Source organism: Aquarana catesbeiana, linkage group LG03 (genome assembly GCF_042186555.1).
Source record: "Aquarana catesbeiana isolate 2022-GZ linkage group LG03, ASM4218655v1, whole genome shotgun sequence".
NCBI lineage: Eukaryota > Metazoa > Chordata > Amphibia > Anura > Ranidae > Aquarana > Aquarana catesbeiana.
In genome coordinates, this window is record NC_133326.1 from 698,376,181 (window position 1) to 698,399,139 (window position 22,959).

The window sequence follows — 22,959 nt, forward strand, 5'->3', positions numbered from 1 at the left end:
TGGTTTTGAAATTGGCCAGATTGGGAATATGGATGAAGTTCCGCTAACGTTTGATGTGCCATCTAATAGGACTGTTGATCTGAAATGTGCCAAAACCATAATTGTGAAAACCTCAGGACATGACAAAACACATTACACGGTTGTGTTGTCCACCAAATTGCTGCCCATGCTAATTTTCAAGTTCCACAAGGAGTTGTTGTACATGTTCATGACAAAGGATGGATGAACGAAAATGGAATTTTCTGCCTTATTAATGCTTGACCAGTTTAGAGCACATATTAGCAAAACTACAAAAAAGTGCTTTAAAGAAGTGAAGACTCATCTAGCTGTAATTCCGGGGGGTCTTACCAGACAGTTGCAACCTCTCGACGTTTCCATCAACAAACCATTTAAAGTCTTTATGCGAGAAGAGTGGAACAAATGGATGGCTGCTGGTAATCATGATCTGACACCTACTGGACGAAAGAAGAGGCCCACTATCACTCAAGTTTGTGAATGGGTGAAAAAAATCATGGCACTAAGTGAAGGAGGAAATCGTTGTACAGTCATTCAAAAAATGTGGCATTAGCAATGCCTTAGATGGAACTGAAGATTGTATCGTATATGAAGATAGCGAAGAAAGTGATGTCAGTGATTGTGAGCAACTGAGCTTCATAAATTCTGACACTAACGATGATGAGTTCTTGGGGTTCCCAGAAGAATAGAAGAGTACTCAAACCTTAAAGTCTCTCCTCATTTGTTAATGACAGTGATGATGGTCCTTAATGCCATTGTTGACTGCTGTTCACTTTACATGGTTGAAATATTCTGTTATATTTTATTAAATATTTTAGTACACCATTTGGTTCAGAATATTTTTTTTTCTCGTTTTCCTCCTCTAAAACCTAGGTGCGTCTTATGATCCGAAAAATACGGTATTTCCCAAAGACAACCTCTGGATATGATGCTGAGCACGTGCACTCAACTTCTTTGGTCGACAATGGCAAGGCCTGTTCTGAGTGGAACCTGTCCTGTTAAACCGCTGTATGGTCTTGAACACCGTGCCGCAGTTCAGTTTCAGGGTCTTGGCATTCTTCTTATAGCCTAGGCCATCATTGTTATTGTTATTTTTAGATCCTCAGAGAGTTCTTTGCACGGAGGTGCCATGTTGAACCTCCAGTGACCAGTATGAGAGAGTGTGAGCGATAACACCAAATTTAACACACCTGCTCCCCATTCACACCTGAGACCTTGTAACACTAAATAGTCACATGACACCAGGGAGGGAAAATGGCTAATTGGGCCCAATTTGGACATTTTCACTTAAGGGTGTAATCACTTTTGTTGCCAGCGGTTTAGACATTAATGGCTGTGTGTTGAGTTATTTTGAGGGGACAGCAAATTTACACTGTTATACAAGCTGTACACTCACTACTTTACATTGTAGACAAGTGTCATTTCTTCAGTGTTGTCACATGAAAAGATAGAAGAAAATATTTACAAAAATGTGAGGGTGTACTCACTTTTGTGAGATACTGTGTATGTATATGTATATATATATATATATATATATATATATATATATATATATATATATATATATGTATATATGTATATATATATATGTATATATATATATGTATATATATATATATATGTATATGTATGTATATATATGTATATATATGTATATATATATATATATATATATATATATATATATATATATATATATATATATATATATATGTATATATATATATATATATATATATATATATATATATATATATATATATATTAATACACTGACTGCACTGTATACATACTATAGTCTCCACTACACTGACTACACGGTATATACTGTATATATATATATATATATATATATATATATATATATATATATATATATACTAAACAGCCTGTAGGCCACTAACCTGACTCTAGCTAACTTCTCTCATTCAGAAACACTATACACAGCCACCATGTAAGCAGCCTTATATAGTGTGGGGCGTGGACATAGCCCCCTGAGCCATGATTGGCTAAAAGCACCCTGCCTTTGGCCAATCATGGCTCTCACAGCAGAGAGCGCTGTGATTAGCCAAACCATTCAGGTCAAGTGCATGCTTTGGCTAATCATCAGACATCAATACACTGCGATCTCACAGTGCATTATGGGGCATTCTGCGGCGCTCGAATTTGCCGCGAATGCCCCATAATGTTCGGATTCGCCGAACGGGCAAACACCCCATGGTCGAGTCGAACTTACATTCCCTACTTATTAGGGCTACAACACACAAGAACATTTATCATAATAATACTAGTTTGATTCTCATTGGAGCCATGATACATAATACAATTATACAATGGTGTAAAAAAATAAAAAATAAAAAAAAAGAATTCTCAAAAAAAAAAAAAAAAGGGTCAGCATTAGAGCTGGAGTTAGTAGGATAAGGATTAGGATTTTAGTTAGAGCTAGAGTTAGTAATGCTAGGGTTAAGATTAGGGTTAGAGCTAAGGGTTAGTAGGGTTAGAATTAGGGTTAGGGCTAGGGTTAGTATTGGTAGGATTAGGGTTAGAAGGGTTAGGATTAGGGTTAGGGTTAGTTGGGTTAGGATCAGGGTTAGAACTAGGGTTAGTATGGTTAGGATTAGGGTTAAAGCTGAAGTTAGTAGGGGTAGGATTAGGGTTAGAGTTAGGGTTAGTATGGTTAGGATTAGAGCTAGAGTTAGTATGGGTGGGATTAGGGTTAAAAGGGTTAGGGTTAGATTTAGGGTTAGTTGGGTTAGGATTAGGGTTAGAGTTAGTAGGGGTAGGGTTAGGGCTAGGATTGGTAGGGTTAGTTGGATTAGAATTAGAGTTAGGGCTAGGGTTAGTAAGGTTGGGATTAGGGTTAAAGCTAGGGTTAGTGTGGTTAGGAATAAGGCTAGAGTTAGTTGGGTTAGAGCTAGTGTTAGTAGGGTTAGGATCGGAGTTTAAGTTAGTTGGGTTAGAATTAGGGTTAGGGCTCGGGTTAGTAGCGTTAGGATTAGGGTTATAGATATAGTGAGTAGACTTAAGATTAGGGTTAGTAGGGTAAGGACTAAGATTAGGGCTATGGTTAGTAGAGTTAGGATTAGGGTTAGAGCTAGGGTAAGTAAGGTTAGGATTAGGGTTACAGCTAGGGCTAGTAGGATTAGAGCTAGGGTTAGTAGGGTTAGAAGAAGGGTTAGAGCTAAGGTAAGTAGGGTCAGGATTAGTGTTACAGCTAGGGTTAGCAGCTTTAGGCCTGCTGGTAAACGGACGTTCAGAGGCAGTTGGATGCTTTTTTCAGCTGCCCCTGAACTCATCCAATGTTATCTTATGTGTACATGTACACAGGTTAATTTAATGTCATTTTTAGGCAGTTGCGTTTATAGGCTTTTCTTTGAAGGCAAAAAAATGAGTTCAGACGCCGAAGTTTCCGAATGTTTCAGACGCCAAATGCGACTAAACGCGGCTACTCACATTTAGCTGCGTTTCGTTTACAGGCGTTTTTCATTTTTGGCTATTTTGAAAAAAAAAATTTTTTTTTCAAACGCGGCGCTTTAAACATGGGTTACTATCTGTCAAGTAAAATCGTTCAGGAGAGGTTGTAAAAACATTGTAAAAACGTCCCGTGTACATTAAGTTAGGCATCCTGACATCAGACTTTCAGTTTATGTGGGGGTGTGGGGCTACATTTTGTGCATTAATGGCTCGAGGATAGCTTAAATGCCATTCTATGACCATCAGGAACCACCTGAATATCATTGAAAAAATCTTAAATTTGTATTTCTTGTTGCATTTGGCCAAAATGGCGAAGGACAAACCTTCAATTTTCCACATCCTTATTCTCTACTCCAGGGATCCTCAAACTACGGCCCTCCAGCTGTTGCAGAACTACACGTCCCATGAGGCATTGTAAAGCTCTGACATTCACAGACATGACTAGACATGATGGGAATTGTAGTTCCTGAAAAACTGGAGGGCCGTAGTTTGAAGACCCCTGCTCTACTCTATAAACATCTAAAAGACTGGTTAGAAATTGGCTATACGCATCTATTTTTCAGAGGGGTGACACATCTTAGGGCACCCCTCTAGAAGCCTCCCTTGGGGAGGGATATATGTATGATTAATACATGAATAATAAACTGTGGATTGGACGGAAACATCAGCTGGTGTAATCTTTGACAGGTTGGAGTTACAAAATTGCTGCAATGCGCGAAGCATGTTACTGGTCACCAAGCAAAATGCTCCCCTTGGAACTATACTGAATTATGAGACGAACCCCAACAAAAATATTACAGTGACAGAAGAAATCTACCGAATGCTGCCAAAGGTATCACTTACTTGGGAATAACTGTAAAAGTTGTTAATATAATAAAACATACTGGAGGAGGCATATTTTAAACCCAGATATGTATGTGCACTCTCTAAGGGCTCTCTGTATGTAGATAACCATTCTTGCTAAGTGACCTCAGCAAAGAGGCTGCCATGACACATATAACCAGTGGCTTTTTCCAAGAACCTCTGCAGCAACCATGTGTAAAGAAACCCTTTTGTTAGACCACTCATTTCAACAACAATCTTCCCATAAGAATATATGCGCATTTAATATACACTATATTGTCAAAAGTATTGGGACACCTGCCTTTTTACACACACATGAACTTTAATGGCATCTCAGTAGTTTGTAGGGTTCAATATTGTGTTGGCCCACCCTTTCCAGCTATAACAGCTTCAACTCTTCAGGTCTGTGTCTATGGATATGTTTGAACATTCTTCCAGAAGAGCATTTGTGAGGTCAGGCACTGATGTGGACAAGAAGGCCTGGCTCGCAGTCTCGGTTCTCTGTGCAAGCCAGTCAAGTTCCTCCACCCCAAACTCGCTCGTCCATGCAGGGCTGTTTGAAGGAATTTGGGGGACCCAAGCAAAATGGACATGGAAGCCCCCTCCCCCCCGCATGCATGCACGCAAAGCCTACAGGAATCACAGCATAGGGATACAGTTTAAGTTCACAAAATTTACAAAGCAGAGAAAAGACTCTACAGTACAGTGTACTGTAGAGTCTTTTCTCTGCTTTGTAAATTTTTGCAAAAAGCTTTAATAAATATTACCTGATTCAAAAAAGAAGCAATAAGATGGAAATGGGATGGTAAAGAAAAAAGAAAATGGAAAGAAAGCTATGGTAATTGTTTTTATTATGGTCGGCAAGCTACCATATTTTTATTACTAAATGGGTCTTGATGACTGTCTCCCCCCCTCACTACTCCCTCCCCCGTGTTCTTTTTAACCCCCCTCCCTACCCCGTACCACGCGGCAGGAGATTCAGTTTTCTGTTCCCGGATGGCCGGAGTGAAAGGAAGTGAGCACTCAGTGTGTGCACTTCCTGTCAGTCCGGCCGGGAACAGGAAACTGAATATCCTGAGTCCTGTACCGTGCGGACTGCAGGAGGAAGGAAGAGGAGCTCAGCCACGCTACAGGCTGCAGCTAATAGGAAGCGGCGGCACGGCTGGGTCCCCAGGCCAGCTCGAGGCCCCAAGCAATTGCTTGTTTTTCCTGTCCTGTCGCGAAGGGCCTGCGTCCATGTCTTCTTGGACCTTGTTTTGTGCACTGGTGCGCAGTCATGTTGGAGCAGGAAGGGGCCATCCCCAAAATGTTCCCACAAAATTGGGAGCATGAAATTGTCCACAATGTCTTGGTATGCTGACACCTTAAGTGTTCCCTGGGACTAAGGAGCCAAGCCCAACCCTTGAAAGACAACCCCACACCATAATCCCCCCTCCACCAAATGATTTTGGTCAGTGCACAATAAAGAAAAGACATGGATGAGCGAGTTTGGGGTGGAGGAACTTTACTGCCCAGCACAGAGTCCTGACCTCAACCTGATACAACAACTTTGGGATGAATTGGAGCGGAGACTGCGAGCCAGGCCTTCTCGTCCAATATCAATGCTTGACCTCACAAATGCACTTCTGGAAGAATGGTCAAACATTCCCATAGACACACTCCTAAACTTTATGGACAGCCTTCCCAGAGGAGCTGAAGCTGTTATAGCTGCAAAGGGTGGCCCAACTCAATATTGAACCCCACGGACTAAGACTGGGATGCCATTAAAGTTCATGTGTGTGTAAAGGCAGGTGTCCCAATACTTTTGAAGATATAGTGTATATATATATATATATATATATATATATATATATATATACAGTATATACACACACACATACACACACACACAGTATCTCACAAAAGTGAGTACACCCCTTCATATTTTTGAAAACATTTTTTTATGCTATCTTTTCATGTGACAACACTGAAGAAATGACAATTTGCCGCAATGTAAAGTAGTGAGTGTGCAGTTTGTATAACAGTGTACATTTGCTGTCCCCTCAAAATAACTCAACACACAGCCATTAATGTCTAAATCGCTGGCAACAAAAGTGAGTACACCCCTAAGTGAAAATGTCCAAATTGGGCCCAAAATGTAAATATTTTGTGTGGCCACCATTATTTTCCAGCACTGCCTTAACCCTCTTGGGCATGGAGTTCACCAAAGCTTCACAGGTTGCCACTGGAGTCCTCTTCCACTCCTCCATGATGACATCACGGAGCTGGTGGATGTTAGAGACCTTGCGCTCCTCCACCTTTCGTTTGAGGATGCCCCACAGATGCTCAAAGGGGTTTAGGTCAGGAGACATGCTTGGCCAGTCCATCACTTTCACTCTCAGCTTTTTAGCAAGGCAGTGGTCGTCTTGGAGGCGTGTTTGGGGTCATTATCATGTTGGAATACTGCCCTGTGGCTCAGTCTCCGAAGGGAGGGGATCATGCTGTGCTTCAGTATATCACAGTACATGTTGGCATTCATGGTTCCCTCAATGAACTGTAGCTCAGCAGTGCCGACAGCACTCATGCAGCCCCTGACCATGACACTCCCACCACCATGCTTGACTGTAGGCAAGACACACTTGTCTTTGTACTGCTCACCTGGTTGCTGCCACCCATGCTTGACACCATCTGAAACAAAAACGCTTATCTTGGTCTCATCAGACGACAGGACATGGTTCCAGTAATCCATGTCCTTAGTCTGCTTGTCTTCAGCAAACTGTTTTCTTGTGCTTCATCTTTAGAAGAGGCTTCCTTCTGGGACGACAGCCATACAGACCAATTTGATGCAGTGTGCGGCGTATGGTCTGAGTACTGACAGGCTGACCCCCCCACCCCTTCAACCTCTGCAGCAATGCTGACAGCACTCATACGTCTATTTCCCAAAGACAACCTCTGGATATGACGCTGAGCATGTGAGCACTCAACTTCTTTGGTGGACCATGGCGAGGCCTGTTCTGAGTGGAACCTGTCCTGTTAAACCGCTGTATGGTCTTGGCCACCGTGCTGCATTTCAGTTTCAGGGTCTTGGCAATCTTTTTATAGCCTAGGCCATCTTTATGTAGGACAACAATTCTTTTTTTCAGATCCGCAGAGAGTTCTTTGCCATGAGGTGCCATGTTGAACTTTCAATGACCAGTATGAGAGAGTGAGAGCGATAACACCAAATTTAACACACCTGCTCCCCATTCACACCTGAGACCTTGTAACACTAACGAGTCACATGACACTGGGGAGAGAAAATAGCTAATGCGGACCAATTTGGACCTTTTCACTTAGGGGTGTACTCACTTTTGTTGCCAGCGATTTAGACATTAATGGCTGTGTGTTGAGTTATTTTGAGGGGACAACAAATTTACACTGTTATACAAGCTGTACACTCACTACTTTACATTGTAGACAAGTGTCATTTCTTCAGTGTTGTCACATGAAAAGATATAATAAAATATATACAAAAATGTGAGGGGTGTACTCACTTTTGTGAGATACTGTAGGTTTGTCTGGAAATTAGATGTGTAGTTTTTGCCCCTGGAAGGCCTGAAGTTGCTTCTCGGATTCCGGGCCCTTCTATGTGGCTAGGCTGTGAAAAAGTCTCACACATGTGGTGTTCCCATATTTGGGAGGAGTAGCAGAATATGTTTTGAGGTGTAATTATAGCATAAGTATGCCCATATTGTGTGTGAGAAATAACTTGTTAAAATGACAACTTTGTGAAGAAAAAAAGTATTTTCATTATCCAAAATATTGTGACAAAAAAACTCACTATGCCTCATACTAAATACCTTGGACTTTCTACTTTCCAAAAATGGGGTCATTTGGGGGGTATTTGTACTGTCCTGGCATTTTTGGGCCTTAGGAAATTAGATAATCCATCAGAACATCAGGATTAATCAAATTTCAAATATATACCATAGTCTGTGGACTCTATAACTTTCATACAGACTAAATAATATACACTTATTTGGGTTATAAATATAGCAGAAAAAAGTTTGGCTTAAAATTATGAAAAAAAGGTTATTTGCAAAATTTTATAACAAAAAGGAAGAAAAACTTTTTTTTTTCAAAATGTTCAGTCTTTTTTTAATTTTATATAGTAAAAAAAAAAAATTCCATGGTGATTGAACACCACAAAAAAAAAGCTCTATCTGTCTCATAAAATGATAAACAATTTCATATGGGTACGGTGTTGCATGCCTGAGTAATTGTCATTCCAAGTGTGGCAGCGCTGAAAGCTGAATATCAGCCTGGACTAGAAGGGGATGAAAGTGTCCGGACTTGAGGAGGTTAAAGTCTTAATTTTCCTTGTGCTTTTACCTACAATTTTTTAAGTTGGTCACAGAGTCTTTTTAATAGTTGTCTGTTCAGGTGCCAAGTATTCTAGTGCAAACAGTCTTGAAAGATAAGATTATCTGCAAGTAGACTCTCCATTAGCGCACGGAGGTAAAGTCCAAAGATAAAGTCTGCTGACCTGGTAATGTAGCGGTACCCCTGTACAGGCTACAGAATGTAGTAATTCCACCTGTCACCCTGCCCAGCCCGGCATTCACTTCCAGTCACTCCAAGACAATGAATAAGTCCATCAGCTTTGTTTTTTGTATTTTATTGAGGGATTAGAACTTGGATAGGGTTAAGGAATTCATGGGATGCCCAGGAAATTATTCTTGGATGGTTTGGGACAATTCAGATACTCTCCTTCTGCACAACACTTGCTGCAGACCATCTCTCCTTCTCCCTCCAGCACTGTTCTTTAGGCTCAGTTAGCACATGGTTAGGCCTAACTCTCCAGGCCAGGCCTTAGCAAAGTTCCTTATTACAGGCAGGGACCGCAGAGTGCAGCAACAAAAATAGGAAAAGTCTTTAGTGCTAGCTGACCTTTTTGGTGGCCTACTGATCCCAGTTAGCTCTTTGCAGACCCTGACAGCTCTCCCAGCTACAGCAGCCCGACTTTGCCAGTAACATCACAGTCTTGACTAAGGGATGTGCATATTTACTGAGGCTCTCGTTATCCACCACTAACCACCCCTTCAAAATTATTACTTACTCATTGACCAGACGACACAACCTGTTTCTTTTTGGAGTCGACTGGCCATAGCAGCCTTTTATTATAACAAAACAAAATACAAAAAATTTTTCGCAAAAAACGTACAACGTAAATGCATATAATACCTTTTTACATAACCTTAAACCGAACACAAATCAGTTTTAAAAATCTGCCTGATCTAGAGGTCTTTGAAGGGCAAAATATTTCTCAACCAACATAGTTGTATCGGTACACTCCATAAAAAGGCCCCCTGCCGTGTATTACGCAAGCTCAAGGGACAAACCAGTTACTTCCTTCACGATACAACCAAAAACGACACCATTGTTACCATAATATTGTTCTTAATGGAAGGGACACCCATCCCTCCGGATGGGCCCAATCCCCCCTAAACCTCCCTTATTTTTAAGCACCACCTTCAAAGACCCCATAGACCTACCGCTGCTATGACAAGCACACAACAGTATAATAACAAAAATTCCTAACCAATAAGCTCAAGGAATAAAAAACAAAATTAAAAACAAAATTAAAAAAGGGGGAGGGAGGGTGGGAAAAAACTTCCTTCTTCTTCCTGACCCGTGCTCCAACTGACCACTGCCAAATTGCCACCCCCCACAGCTTTTCTTGATACCACCCCCCAACTCCAGGCCCACCAATCCTAAGCAGATGCCACTTTTAATTTTCTACACACATTCTACACTCCGCCTCACTGCCCACCCCAGTCATGCTGGCCCTCCTCCCAGTTTCACTTCTGCTCCGGGCCATTACTTGACTAAGGGATGTGCATATTTACTGAGGCTCTCGTTATCCACCACTAACCACCCCTTCAAAATTATTACTTACTCATTGACCAGACGACACAACCTGTTTCTTTTTGGAGTCGACTGGCCATAGCAGCCTTTTATTATAACAAAACAAAATACAAAAAATTTTTCGCAAAAAACGTACAACGTAAATGCATATAATACCTTTTTACATAACCTTAAACCGAACACAAATCAGTTTTAAAAATCTGCCTGATCTAGAGGTCTTTGAAGGGCAAAATATTTCTCAACCAACATAGTTGTATCGGTACACTCCATAAAAAGGCCCCCTGCCGTGTATTACGCAAGCTCAAGGGACAAACCAGTTACTTCCTTCACGATACAACCAAAAACGACACCATTGTTACCATAATATTGTTCTTAATGGAAGGGACACCCATCCCTCCGGATGGGCCCAATCCCCCCTAAACCTCCCTTATTTTTAAGCACCACCTTCAAAGACCCCATAGACCTACCGCCAAAGCACACGAACGTGACACCTTACGTACGTGTCGCCCTCCAAAGTCGGACCGCCCGCTGAACGCCATCCTGCAAACCCAGCTGCCACAGGTCAATACCTATGGCATTTAGGTGAACACCATCCGCGCGCAAAAAACGCCACGTTTCATCTTCCAGATCCCGATGACGTACAGCCAAACCGCCATTGCGCACGAAAAACTTGGCTACCGCTTTGTTTACCTTGACCCTTGCTCTGTTAATACCAGCGACAGAACGAGCCATACGCCAAGCAGTTCTAGCCACAATATCCGACCAGACAAAAATGGTGTCTGGGAAAAAAGACTGTAATCGCAACAAATCAAACTTAATATCCCGAATAAGTTCCCGTGCGCAACGCAAACCAAGATCATTACCCCCTACATGTAGTAAAACCACATCAGGGGGGCGATCCAAACGAGCATACTTATGCATTTCGGGCACCACTCTGGACCAAAGCATGCCCGGAATACCAAGCCAACGCACAATGCCTTCATCCACAGACAAACCCAGGAACCTGCCCCCTTTTCGGACATCCGCCCTCCTGGCACCCCAATATACATAGGAGTGTCCCAGGATCCAAATCAAGCAGGCTTCTGAATCTGAAATGAAAAAAGGAGGGAAAAAAGACACATAACCCCCGAACTAAAACAATGGCCTACAAGACACGAACAACATGAATATTAGAGGAAATCAGAGAGAGAGAGGAGTCACAGGAAAAAGAGACCCCCCCCCCCCCTGTCCGAAGACTTACAATAAATGAGGGCGGATATACCTTCGGAATCTAGCAGACTCCCAGCGTCCAATACTTTTTACCGCCCTCTCATCTAATCCCCAGCGAACTGCCTCCGTCGCCGCCCCAATGCGGAAAGAGTGAGAAGAATAATTCTCCGCCCCTAGCCCTGCTGTGACCAAACATTTTTTAAACACGGCCTGAAATTGAAAGCGGGACAAAGCCGTCCCATCTTCATGCTTAAAGAAAACCCCAGGACCTGAAGGCCTAAGTTTACAAAACTCCCCTACAGCCCCAACTGGACAAAGCGGAGAGCGAGGAACCGCCCTCAACTCAACCCGGGCACCCTTACCCAACTGATCCGTCTTGGATCGCCTCAGGAAAACACCCAAAGTATCACCCCGTACCCACACATCCTGAACTTCAAGACCCCCTTGACCTTTTTTGTTCTGACTAACCAGTTCGCCCACCCGGAAAGCCCCAAAGAAGGCCAATACAAAAACAGCCCGAAACAACACCCTCTCGTACTCGGACACACAAACCTTACCCAACTGATCTAACACGACGCCCAAGACCGCAAAAGAAACAGGACGTCTCTTATCAGCAGCCGCCCGCCCAACGCGGTATCCCCGCATAGCACGCCGAACCATAAATACCTTGGTCACGTCCTGCTGCCCTGTCAACTGAAACATAAAAGCCAGTCCGGCTAACTTCCGCGACATATACGAGGCCGAGACCCCGGCCTCAAAGTTCCTACCAATAAAATACAGCAACAAATTCACACCAAGCCCTGCAGGAGAGCCGTCCCCCACTTCCCTTATCAAGTCTGTCCATTCCTGCCAAACCTTAGTATACGATGTCCAAGTAGCCTAGAAACCGACTTGCGCATCAACAAATGGGCAGTGGCAATACGATGCTCCATAACCTCTCGGGGCAAGGAATCCCGCGTAGCTCCGCTTCCGGTGCCAATTGACGAAATCTGTCCCACTGGAAACGAGACAACGCATCAGCCACTGAATTATCAATCCCAGGAACATGTACAGCAGACACAAAACAATTAATACGCAAACAGGTAAGAACCAGATGTCGCAGTAAGCGTACAACTGGAGGAGAAGAAGCACTGTTATTATTAATGGCCTGAACCACCCCAAGATTATCACAGTGAAAACGTACACGGCGATTCCTAAAATCTTCCCCCCATAGCTCAACCGCAAGCACGATGGGAAACAATTCCAACACCGCTAGATTGCGTACCAAACCAGTCTCCTGCCATTCCGCTGGCCACTCACCCGCGCTCCAACGCCCCTGGAAGAAAGCCCCAAAACCACCGGAACCCGCTGCATCGGTGAAAAGCTCCAAATCGAAATTCGAAACCACCCGATCCTGCCACAAAGTTCGGCCATTATAGGAAGCTAAAAAGGAATCCCACACTTTCAAATCTTCCCTATGATCCTGCACCAGTCTGATGTAGTGATGCGGTGCCCTAACACCAGCCGTGGCAGCCGCCAATCGCCTGCAAAAAACGCGCCCCATAGGCATAATGCGACAGGCAAAATTTAACTTGCCCAAGAGAGATTGCAAGGCCCGAAGTTGAATCTTCCTCACCCGTAAGGCCCCCGCCACCTCCTCCTTCAAATCCTCAAGTTTTTCCAGAGGTAAGCGGCACTCCATAGCTATGGTATCTATGACGATACCTAAAAAACGAAGTTCCGTGGCTGGCCCTTCAGTTTTGTCGGCGGCCAACGGGACCCCAAACACCTCGAAAACTTGCTGAAGTGTAGCCAACAGGGATGCACAAATCCAACTCTCCGCCGGCCCTATACACAAAAAATCATCTAGGTAGTGAATGACGGATGACAAGCCTGAAACATCCCGCACCACCCATTCAAGAAAAGAGCTAAACTGCTCAAACAAGGAACAGGAAATAGCACACCCCATGGGTAAGCATCTATCAACAAAAAACCTATCCTGCCATCTACAGCCCAAAAGATGGCAGCTATCCGGATGGACCGGCAAGAGGCGAAAAGCAGCCTCGATGTCCGTCTTAGCCAACAGTGCTCCCCTACCATACCGCTGGACCCAAGCTACCGCCGTATCAAATGACGTGTACGACACTGTACAGAGATCCGGATCAATGGAATCGTTAACTGATCCCCCTCGCGGATGAGACAAATGATGGATGAGCCGAAACTTGTTCAGCTCCTTTTTTGGGGACAACACCCAATGGGGATACCACCAGATTGGGTACCGGCGGCAACTCAAACGGGCCAGCCATACGACCCAACGAAATTTCTTTGAATAATTTTTCAGTAACGACCTCCGGATGCTCCCTGGCCGACCTCAAATTGTCAGCCATCGGCGGGGCCGCCAATAAATGACAGTGTAAACTGAAACCCTCAGTAAAACCCAACTCTAACAACTCGGCTGCTTCCCGATTAGGATAGCGCCTTAGAAACGGGGCCATCCTTTTTACCCTCACCGGCGTCATCCCTTTTTCCAGAATCGCCCCCTTTTCCGCGTCCTTGTTTAAAACACCGAGACTGGGGATGAAAACCCCCACAGGTGGAACACTCATGTCGGAAACGACATTTTGTCCCGAATTTGCACGCACCGGCATTGAACTGCCAGCAGAAACCCGCACGATTTCCGGCCGGTTGCCCGGCAGAGGCCGAACCCCCGGCCCCGCCCTGAAAGGGGGGCAACGAACTCCTGGGAGAGGACATCAGCTTCATCCAGAGGCTAATGTCCTTATGGTCCCACCGCAAAGAAGGGCGGACCGCCTTCCGTTGACAGAACTGCTCATCGTAACGCAACCACGCAGTGCCCCCATACACTCGTTGTGCCTCCCCAATGGAGTCAAGGTAGCAAAAAAGAGCTGAGCAGTTCTCCGGTGCCTTCTCCCCAATAACGCCCGCCAAAATCGCAAACGCCTGCAACCAATTTGCAAACGTGCGAGGAATCAATCGATAGCGCCGCTTTTCCTCCTCTTCTTTCTTGCTCTCGTCCGGCTTAACTTTGTCCAAGTTAAACTTCTCCAAGGGCAACAAAGAGAAGATTTCAACATATTCCCCCTTCCAGATGCGCTCTTTTACCTCCGGCTTCAAATGAGCACCCAAAGGACCCTCAAAACATACATATACTTCACATTTGGCGGCATCCGCCAAACGCACCCCATCTATCCCCACCGTACTTTTTCAGCCACAACGGTATCCACTACTGCCGCCGATGTACTGGCTGTCACTGCCGCCACCGGCGGCGGAACTACTGGATTGCTCACACCTGACCCACCGTTTTCCGGGCCTGCGACCATACCAGCCTCCCCCACTGTTGTGACCCGGCCCAGAACCCCCAACTCAGTACCCTGAGCTGCGGAAGTACGGGCTGCCGCCCATACCCCCACCGGGGAAGCGTCCGCCACCGGCCGTGCACCAGCTTCGCAGTGCGCCAACACCTCCCTCAAGCCAGCCAACAAGGTGTGCATCACTCCCATGTCTTGTGCCTCTGTTAAACCCAGGGGAGGGGAACCTGTACCAGTAACCGCATTACCTGTGCCATCCTTCTGAACCCCAGTACCCCCCGCACCTCTTCCAGCAATCCCTGAGCCCCCATAGCTAAAGACAGGAGAAGACACAGACAAGACAGAAGACATGTTCCTACCTGGCTGTCGCTGCCCCACAGGACATCCAGCCGCAAAATCCGCTCCATGCGCTGCATCCTGGATCTCTCCTTCCTCCGATTCGGCGATCTCCCCTTCTGACATGCTGCCATCCGAACTCCCAGCCTCCCTTCCGACCGCATGAGTAGGCCGCACATCCGAACTCCCGGGACCCGTCGGGCGCCCTGCAGTGACGTCATCCCTGCGCGCCGTGCCAGGATACTCATCCCGCTCCACGCGGCCTCTGCGCTGAGCTCTGGGCCGGGCTGGGGAAGCCCGCCTAGCCGCCGACCTGGACCGCTCCACCACAGTGTCCCCAGCATGCCGCCGTGTCACCGCCGACGATCCACTCCGCCCCCGTCTCTCCGGAACAGGGGCCCCGGCCGATCCAGGCATCAGGCCGGCACCCGCCGATTCTTCTCTCCCCCGCCGAGCCTCCCTCGGAACGGGCATGGGACCCGTGGAGGGGGCCGCCCTGGAACCACGGTCAGTAGATCGGGGGGTGAGAGCGGGCCTAACGGAAGCGCTCCCACCCCGGGTCCGCCGTGGGCGGGGATTCCTACCGGCCACCACACTGGGCGAAGCAGGCGTCCGCTTGGCCTGTGGCGCCGAAGGGTCCTGTAAAGGGGCTCCCAAAACGGTCACGGACGCTTCTCGTCGCCTCCGGACTAAAACGCTCAGGAGGCCTGGACCTCCTAGCACGTGGGCGAGTCTGAGGAGGGGGGCCTGCGGATGAGCCAGAGGATTTAAACTGGATACTGTAGCCTGTAGCCATTCAGTACCTCTGGCCGCCGCCTCCTCCCGTAGCTGGGACAATAAGGCCTCGAGATCCCCCATGTCAACGTTTTTTCTCTTAGGAGCAAAGAAAAAACTTCCTTCTTCTTCCTGACCCGTGCTCCAACTGACCACTGCCAAATTGCCACCCCCCACAGCTTTTCTTGATACCACCCCCCAACTCCAGGCCCACCAATCCTAAGCAGATGCCACTTTTAATTTTCTACACACATTCTACACTCCGCCTCACTGCCCACCCCAGTCATGCTGGCCCTCCTCCCAGTTTCACTTCTGCTCCGGGCCATTACTTTCCCGCTGGCTCTACACTCATCTCTGACTGCACACCCCCAGTCCTCTCTTGCATGCCTCTCCCAGCTCTCCCAACTGTGCCTGCCACTCATCAACACCTGATGGATCCCTCCTGGAGACTTGTCCGGCAGTGTCCCCCACTGTCCTCTCCTGTTCTGGACACCTCTTGGGTTGTGTGGGGTTCCTTCACAGCTCTGAGCCCCTGGCCCAAGGTCAACCTCCCCCAGGGGGCTCCCACCAAGGCCCAGACAGGCTCATTATGAACTTCTGGGTTTGCGGGCTCCGGCACTATGATTGGCCAGAGCCGCGATGACGTCTCACGGCACGGGCCCTGAAAAAACAGCTCAAGCGGGCAGTTTCTTCAAGTTGGCATGCACCGATGATGTCAGCGGCAGCGTACATCGTAAATATCTCTTAAACAGTGCAAGTTTAGGAGATATTTACAGTACCTATAGGCAGGAGCATTGCTGGGTGGCAAAGAGACCAGGGGCTTCAGCCTGAAGTTCGAGCCCGGCACCGGGGGGTGGGGGTAGGGTTCTTACCTACCTGACGCGCACTGACCTACCTGAAATACACTGACCTACCTGACATACACTGACCATTACATTCACCTACCTGACATACATGGACCTACTTGACATACACAACATACACTGACCTACCTGACACACACTGACCTACCTGACACACACTGACCTATCTGACACACACTGACCTACCTGACATACACTGACACACACTGACCTACCTGACATACACTGACCCACACTGACCTACCTGACATACACTGACCTACCTGACATACACTGACCATTACATTCACCTACCTGACATACATGGACCCACTTGACATACACAACATACACTGACCTACCTGACACACACTGACCTACCTGACACACACTGACCTATCTGACACACACTGACCTACCTGACATACACTGACACACACTGACCTACCTGACATACACTGACCCACACTGACCTACCTGACATACACTGACCTACCTGACACACACTGACCTACCTGACACACACTGACCTATCTGACACACACTGACCTACCTGACATACACTGACACACACTGACCTACCTGACATACACTGACCCACACTGACCTACCTGACATACACTGACCTACCTGACACACACTGACCTACCTGACATACACTGACCTACCTGACACACACTGACCTACCTGACATACACTGACACACACTGACCTACCTGACACACACTGACCTACCTGACATGCACTGACTTAATGGGGCTAATAACAGAACTGTGCATGCCCGAGACCCGGGGGTTTTTTGGGGACCCACTCTAAGGTCCCCCCCCCAAGCCTCCCCCCCTTACGCCACTGCCTATAGGTAAGCCTTATTATAGGCTAAAGCCTCGTACACACAATGTGATTGTTGGCAGGGGATTGTCTGTTGACAGACTGTCCTAAAATCTGACTGTTAGTACGCTCCTTTTGACAATTGTTGTCCAACTTTTGGCCAACAAATGTTGGATGGCAGGCTAGTAAATTTTTCGCCGACAATGGTCTGCTGTCAGATTTTTAGATGGTCAGTACACAAATCTGTCACACAAAAGTCGAAAGTACAAACACGCATGCTCGGGATCAATGCTCACCAAACACAAAATTAGCAGAAGGGGCCCAAAGGGTGGCACTCAAGAGCTGAACTTCCTCGTAGTACGTCACTACGTTCGTGTTTGCTGCACGACAATTGTGTACCATTTCTATGCGAGACAAGATCCTGGCACATGCCCTTAAGACAAAAATCAGATGCTCGTTTTGGCCAACAATTGTACCGTGTGTACGAGGCTTAAGACCCCAAACACACTATTAGATTTTCTGTGGATTTTTGTCTTCAGATTTACCAAAACCATATAATATGAGGTCAAACCTTAAGAGTTTCAATTTGTATGCATTCAGGCAGGCTCTTGCACTACGTGGTTTTGGTAAACCTGCAGACAAAAATCTGCAGAAAATCTAATAGTGTGTATAAAGTCCCACCTTTTTTGATACACTTTGCTGCCCCGGCCGCTTTAGTGTATATTCCGCTAGTGTATGGGGTCCTACCTGTAGGTAGAATTAAAGAGGAAGACTTTACTTCCTCTTTAACCACTTAAGGACCGGAATGATTTGCCCCCTTAATGACCAGGCCATTTTTTGCGATATGGCACTGCATCGCTTTAACTGACAATTGCGCAGTCGTGCGACGTTGTACCCAAACAAAATTGGTGTCCTTTTTTTCCCCACAAATAGAGCTTTCTTTTGGTGGTATTTGATTACCTCTGCAGTTTTTATTTTTTGTGCTATATACAAAAAGACTGACAATTTTGAAAAAATATATATATTTTTTACTTTTTACTATAATAAATATACCAAATTAAAAAAAAGAAAAAAATTCTTCATCAGTTTAGGTCGATATGTATTCTTCTACATATGTTTGGTAAAAAATTGCAATAAGCGTATATTGATTGGTTTGCGTAAAAGTAATTGCGTCTACAAAATAGGGGATTTATTACATTTTTATTTATTTTATTTTGTTACTAGTAATGGCGGTGATCTGTGTGTCCTAGGGAGTGATTCTAACTGAGGGGGGATAGGACTGCCTGGAGGAGGAGACATATCACAGTTCATAATCAGTATGAACAACAGATCTGTCTCCTCTCCCCTGTCAGAATGGAAATCTGTCTGTTTACATTGACAGATCTCCATTCTCTCTTTCTCAGGAGCGATCGCGGGTGCCCATCGGACATCTTGGCTGCCCGGGCACGCGCATCGGTTCCTAAAGCGGCCAACGTACAATGACGGCGATCCACACAGGGGAGTCGACCTGCCACAGTACAACTGCGGCAGCTGGTCCTTAAGTGGTTGTAAAGGCTGAGGCGCAATTCACACCAGAGCGTTTTCAGCTCGTAAAAAACGCCTGAAAAAACGCCCAACAAGCAAAAACCCAATTATTTAAATGGCCCCTGTTCACATCTGAGCGTTTTGTAGCCTGAAGAAAAAGCCTGAAGCTCAAAAAAGTACAAGAGCTTCTTTTTGGGCAGATTACAGGCGTTTTTCTGCTTTTTGCATTGGTGACCTTTTGACCTGTGATAAATCGCAGCAAAATGCAGCCGCAAGTCAAAAGTCAAAGTCGGACCAAAATAGCGCAAGGACTTCTTTGAAGTCGGTGAAACTTGAAATTGCACAGATCTGAATGCTACGAATTGGAAATCATCACCACTCATGCGGGCGCGCTCCCCAGTCCTGCTGCTGCTGCTGCATCCATTGACACAGACAGCAGGACTTGGCCCCGCCCACTGGCTCCCGTGTCACTGGATTTGATTGACAGCAGCATGAGCCAACGTCTCCTGCTCCTATCAATCTATCTAATGAGGACCCGAGACAGCGGCTGGCGCTGTGCTGGTCCCAGTCGCTGGAACGGTCAGGTAAGTAAAAGGGGGGGGGGGGGTCTGGGGGGCAGCTGCAGCACAGAAGGTTTTTCACCTTAATGCATAGAATGCATTAAAGTGAAAAACCACCAGGGTTTATAACCCCTTTAATGCATTATCTGCATTGAGATAGAAAATCTTCTGTGTGCAGCACAGATTAATACAATTTGAGCCTTTACAATCACTTGAGCATTAAATCCTTGCAATGAATGGGGGGATGGGAGGCGCTGCAAGGGTAGTGTCCGTGTCATTTTCAGAGTTTGACTTTAAGAAATTCAGCAAGTAGGTTATTCCAAATATGTAGAAGAACGCATCATTATTTATTTTTTTGTGGTGGGGGTTAAACAGTATTAGTTGCTTTTGTCTCTTTATGTAATGATGATGAGATAGGGGATCTCTTGGGGGCCAAACCATCACTTCCAGGACTCTTCCTTTGGCTGAAGATAGATACCCTGTTTCCCCGAAAATAAGACCTAGCGTGATTGTCGGTGATGGCTGCAATATAAGCCCCACCCCCCAAATAAGCCCTAGTTAAAATCCTTGTAGGTCTTATTTTTAGGGTCGGGCTTATTTTCGGGGAAACAGGGTAGGGCTTATTTGGGGGGTAGGGCTTATATTGCAGCCATCACCGACAATCACGCTAGGTCTTATTTTCGGGGAAACAGGGTAGTTCTTTATAACTTTGGCTGTATACAGTGCACCCGGAAACGTTTTATAGCGCTTCACTTTTTCCGCATTTTGTTATGTTGCAGCCTTATTCCAAAATGGATTCAATTTATTATTTTCCTGAAAATTCTAGAAACAATACCCCATAATGACAACATGAGAGAAGGTTGTTTGAAATCTTTGCAACTTTAATAAAAGTAAAAAACCTAACAAAAAAATCCCATGTATATAAGTATTTACAGCCTTTGCTCAATACTTTGTTGAAACACATTTGGCACCAATTACAGCCTCAAGTCTTTTTGAGTATGATGCTACAAGCTTGGCACACCTATTTTTGGGCAGTTTCTCATAGTTTCTTTGCATGACCTCTTAAGCTCCATCAGGTTGGATGGGCACAGCCATTTTCAGATCTCTCCAGAGATGTTGGTTCGGGTTCAAGTCTGGGCTCTGGCTGGGCCACTCAAAGACATTCACAGAGTTGTCCCATAGCCACTCCTTTGTTATCTTGGCTGTGTGCTTAGGGTCGTTGTCCTGTTGGAAGATGAACCTTTGCCCCACAAGCTGTGGTGCCAATCACTCAAAATTGATCACACCTGATAAACTGACGGCCTATATAATTTATTGAGGGCCTGCAATGTCAGGAAAGAACAAATACCCCCCAAATGACCCCTTTTTGGAAAGTAGACATTCCAAGGTATTTAGTATGAGGCGTGATGAGTTTTTTGAAGCTGTAATTTTTTCCCACAATTCTTTGAATAATTTCTTTACTATCTCTTACTATCTCTTACTATCTTACTATCTCTTACACTTTTGAAAGCCCTGGAGCACTAGGAAAATGGAAACGCCCAAAAAATGACCCCATTTTAGAAAGTAAACATCCCAACATATAATCTATGAGGCATAATGGTCCAGAGAACCCGGCGAGCACTGACACTCCCGTGTGTACGCCCCAAGGGGCGTGCGGGGAGCGCGATTCTGGGAGGACGTCATTGTACGCTCTCCCAAGTCCAATTTTTACCCACTTTTTACTTCTATTTAACCACTTCAGCCCCAGAAGATTTGGCTGCTCAATGACCAGACCATTTTTTTTGCGATTCGGCACTGCGCCACTTTAACTGACAATAGCGTGGTCGTGCGACGTTGTACCCAAACAAAATTGACGTCCTTTTTTTCCCATAAATAGAGCTTTCTTTTGGTGAAATTTGATCACCTCTGCAGTTTTTATTTTTTGTGCTATAAACAAAAAAAGAGTGACAATTTTGAAAAAAACGCAATATTTTTTATTTTATGCTGATATGTATTCTTCTCCATATTTTTGGTTAAAAAAAATCGCTATGGAGATAGTTTTATGGCATTTTTATTATGAATTTTTTTTAGGAGTAATGGCGGCGATCTATTTTGACACTATTTTAGGACCATTGTCATTTATACAGCGATCGGTGCTGTAAAAATGCACTGATTACTGTGTAAATGACACTGGCAGGGAAGGGGTTGAACACAAGGGGGCGATGAAGGGGTGAAGTGTGTCCTAGGGAGTGAGTCTAACTGTGGGGGGGGATTGGCTTCAACTCACATGACAGCGATCACTGCTCTCGATGACAGGGAGCAGTAGATCTCTGTCATGACACAAGGCAGAATGGGGAAATGCCTTGTTTACATAGGCACTTCCCCGTTCTGAGGCTCTGTGACACGATCGCCGGGAGACCGGCGGACATCGAGTCCGCCGGTCCCATGGGCACGGTCACGCTGTATGCGCCTGCTATGCCCGCCTCTTAAAGGGGACATACAAGTACGCCCATTTGCCCACCGCTGTCATTGTGCCGACATATATCGGCGTGCGTCGGTCGGCAAGTGGTTAAAGGAGTTCTATGATCTCAGCATACACTTTTATTTTATAACATCAGCATTGTAATAGCAATACAAACAATAGTTATTTTGACAATCCAATATAAGCTTACAGTATTTGAAGCATCTCCTTTTATGTGTTGAGTGCTGCCTGTTTGCTGTCCATTTATTTCTACAGCTTCATGGATTCCCAGCAAGCTTTGCAGCTTCTCTCTTGCTCATTCCTTTGGTTTAATTCTGCTACTTTGATTTCTAAGGACTAAATATCCCATGGTAACTTTCTCCCTGTAATCAGTGATTCCTATATTGGCTCCACCTCTTGAAACACCTCCTCTCAGTACCTCTGTAGTTCTGAAAAACAGGCTCTGAGAAATGTGCGACACAGCAGTGCCTACCCACAGGGTATAGTGGATACGTGTTATGGAACTGAAGGATGTAAATGTGTGGAATTCCTAAAAAAGTAACTTTACAAACTTCAAGATCGTTCAGACCTTGACCACACATGAACATGAACTTATGGTTCTTGCTTAAAATATTTTGCTTAAAATCATACAAAGTGTTAATTGCCATCATTTATTCACATACATTATATACAGTATCTCACAAAAGTGAGTACACCCCTCACATTTAGCAAAGCAGTGGTCGTTTTAGAGGTGTGTTTGGGGTTGTTATCATGTTGGAATACTGCCCTGCGGCCCAGTCTCTGAAGGGAAGGGATCATGCTCTGCTTCAGTATGTCACAATACATGTTGGCATTCATGGTTCCCTCAATGATCTGTAGCTCCCCAGTGCTGGCAGCACTCATGCAGCCCCAGACCATGA

The 22,959-nt window shown here is 45.4% G+C and overlaps 1 protein-coding gene across 1 annotated transcript in view; it reads left to right on the forward strand.

Moving 5' to 3' along the window:
- Positions 1–22,959, forward strand: part of LOC141134847 (alpha-2,8-sialyltransferase 8F-like) — a 61,455-nt gene that overhangs the window by 26,762 nt on the left and 11,734 nt on the right. The window contains exon 4 of the mRNA XM_073624280.1: positions 4,177–4,321. Within this exon, the coding sequence (XP_073480381.1) occupies positions 4,177–4,321 (145 nt within the window). The remainder of the gene's footprint in view (positions 1–4,176; positions 4,322–22,959) is intronic.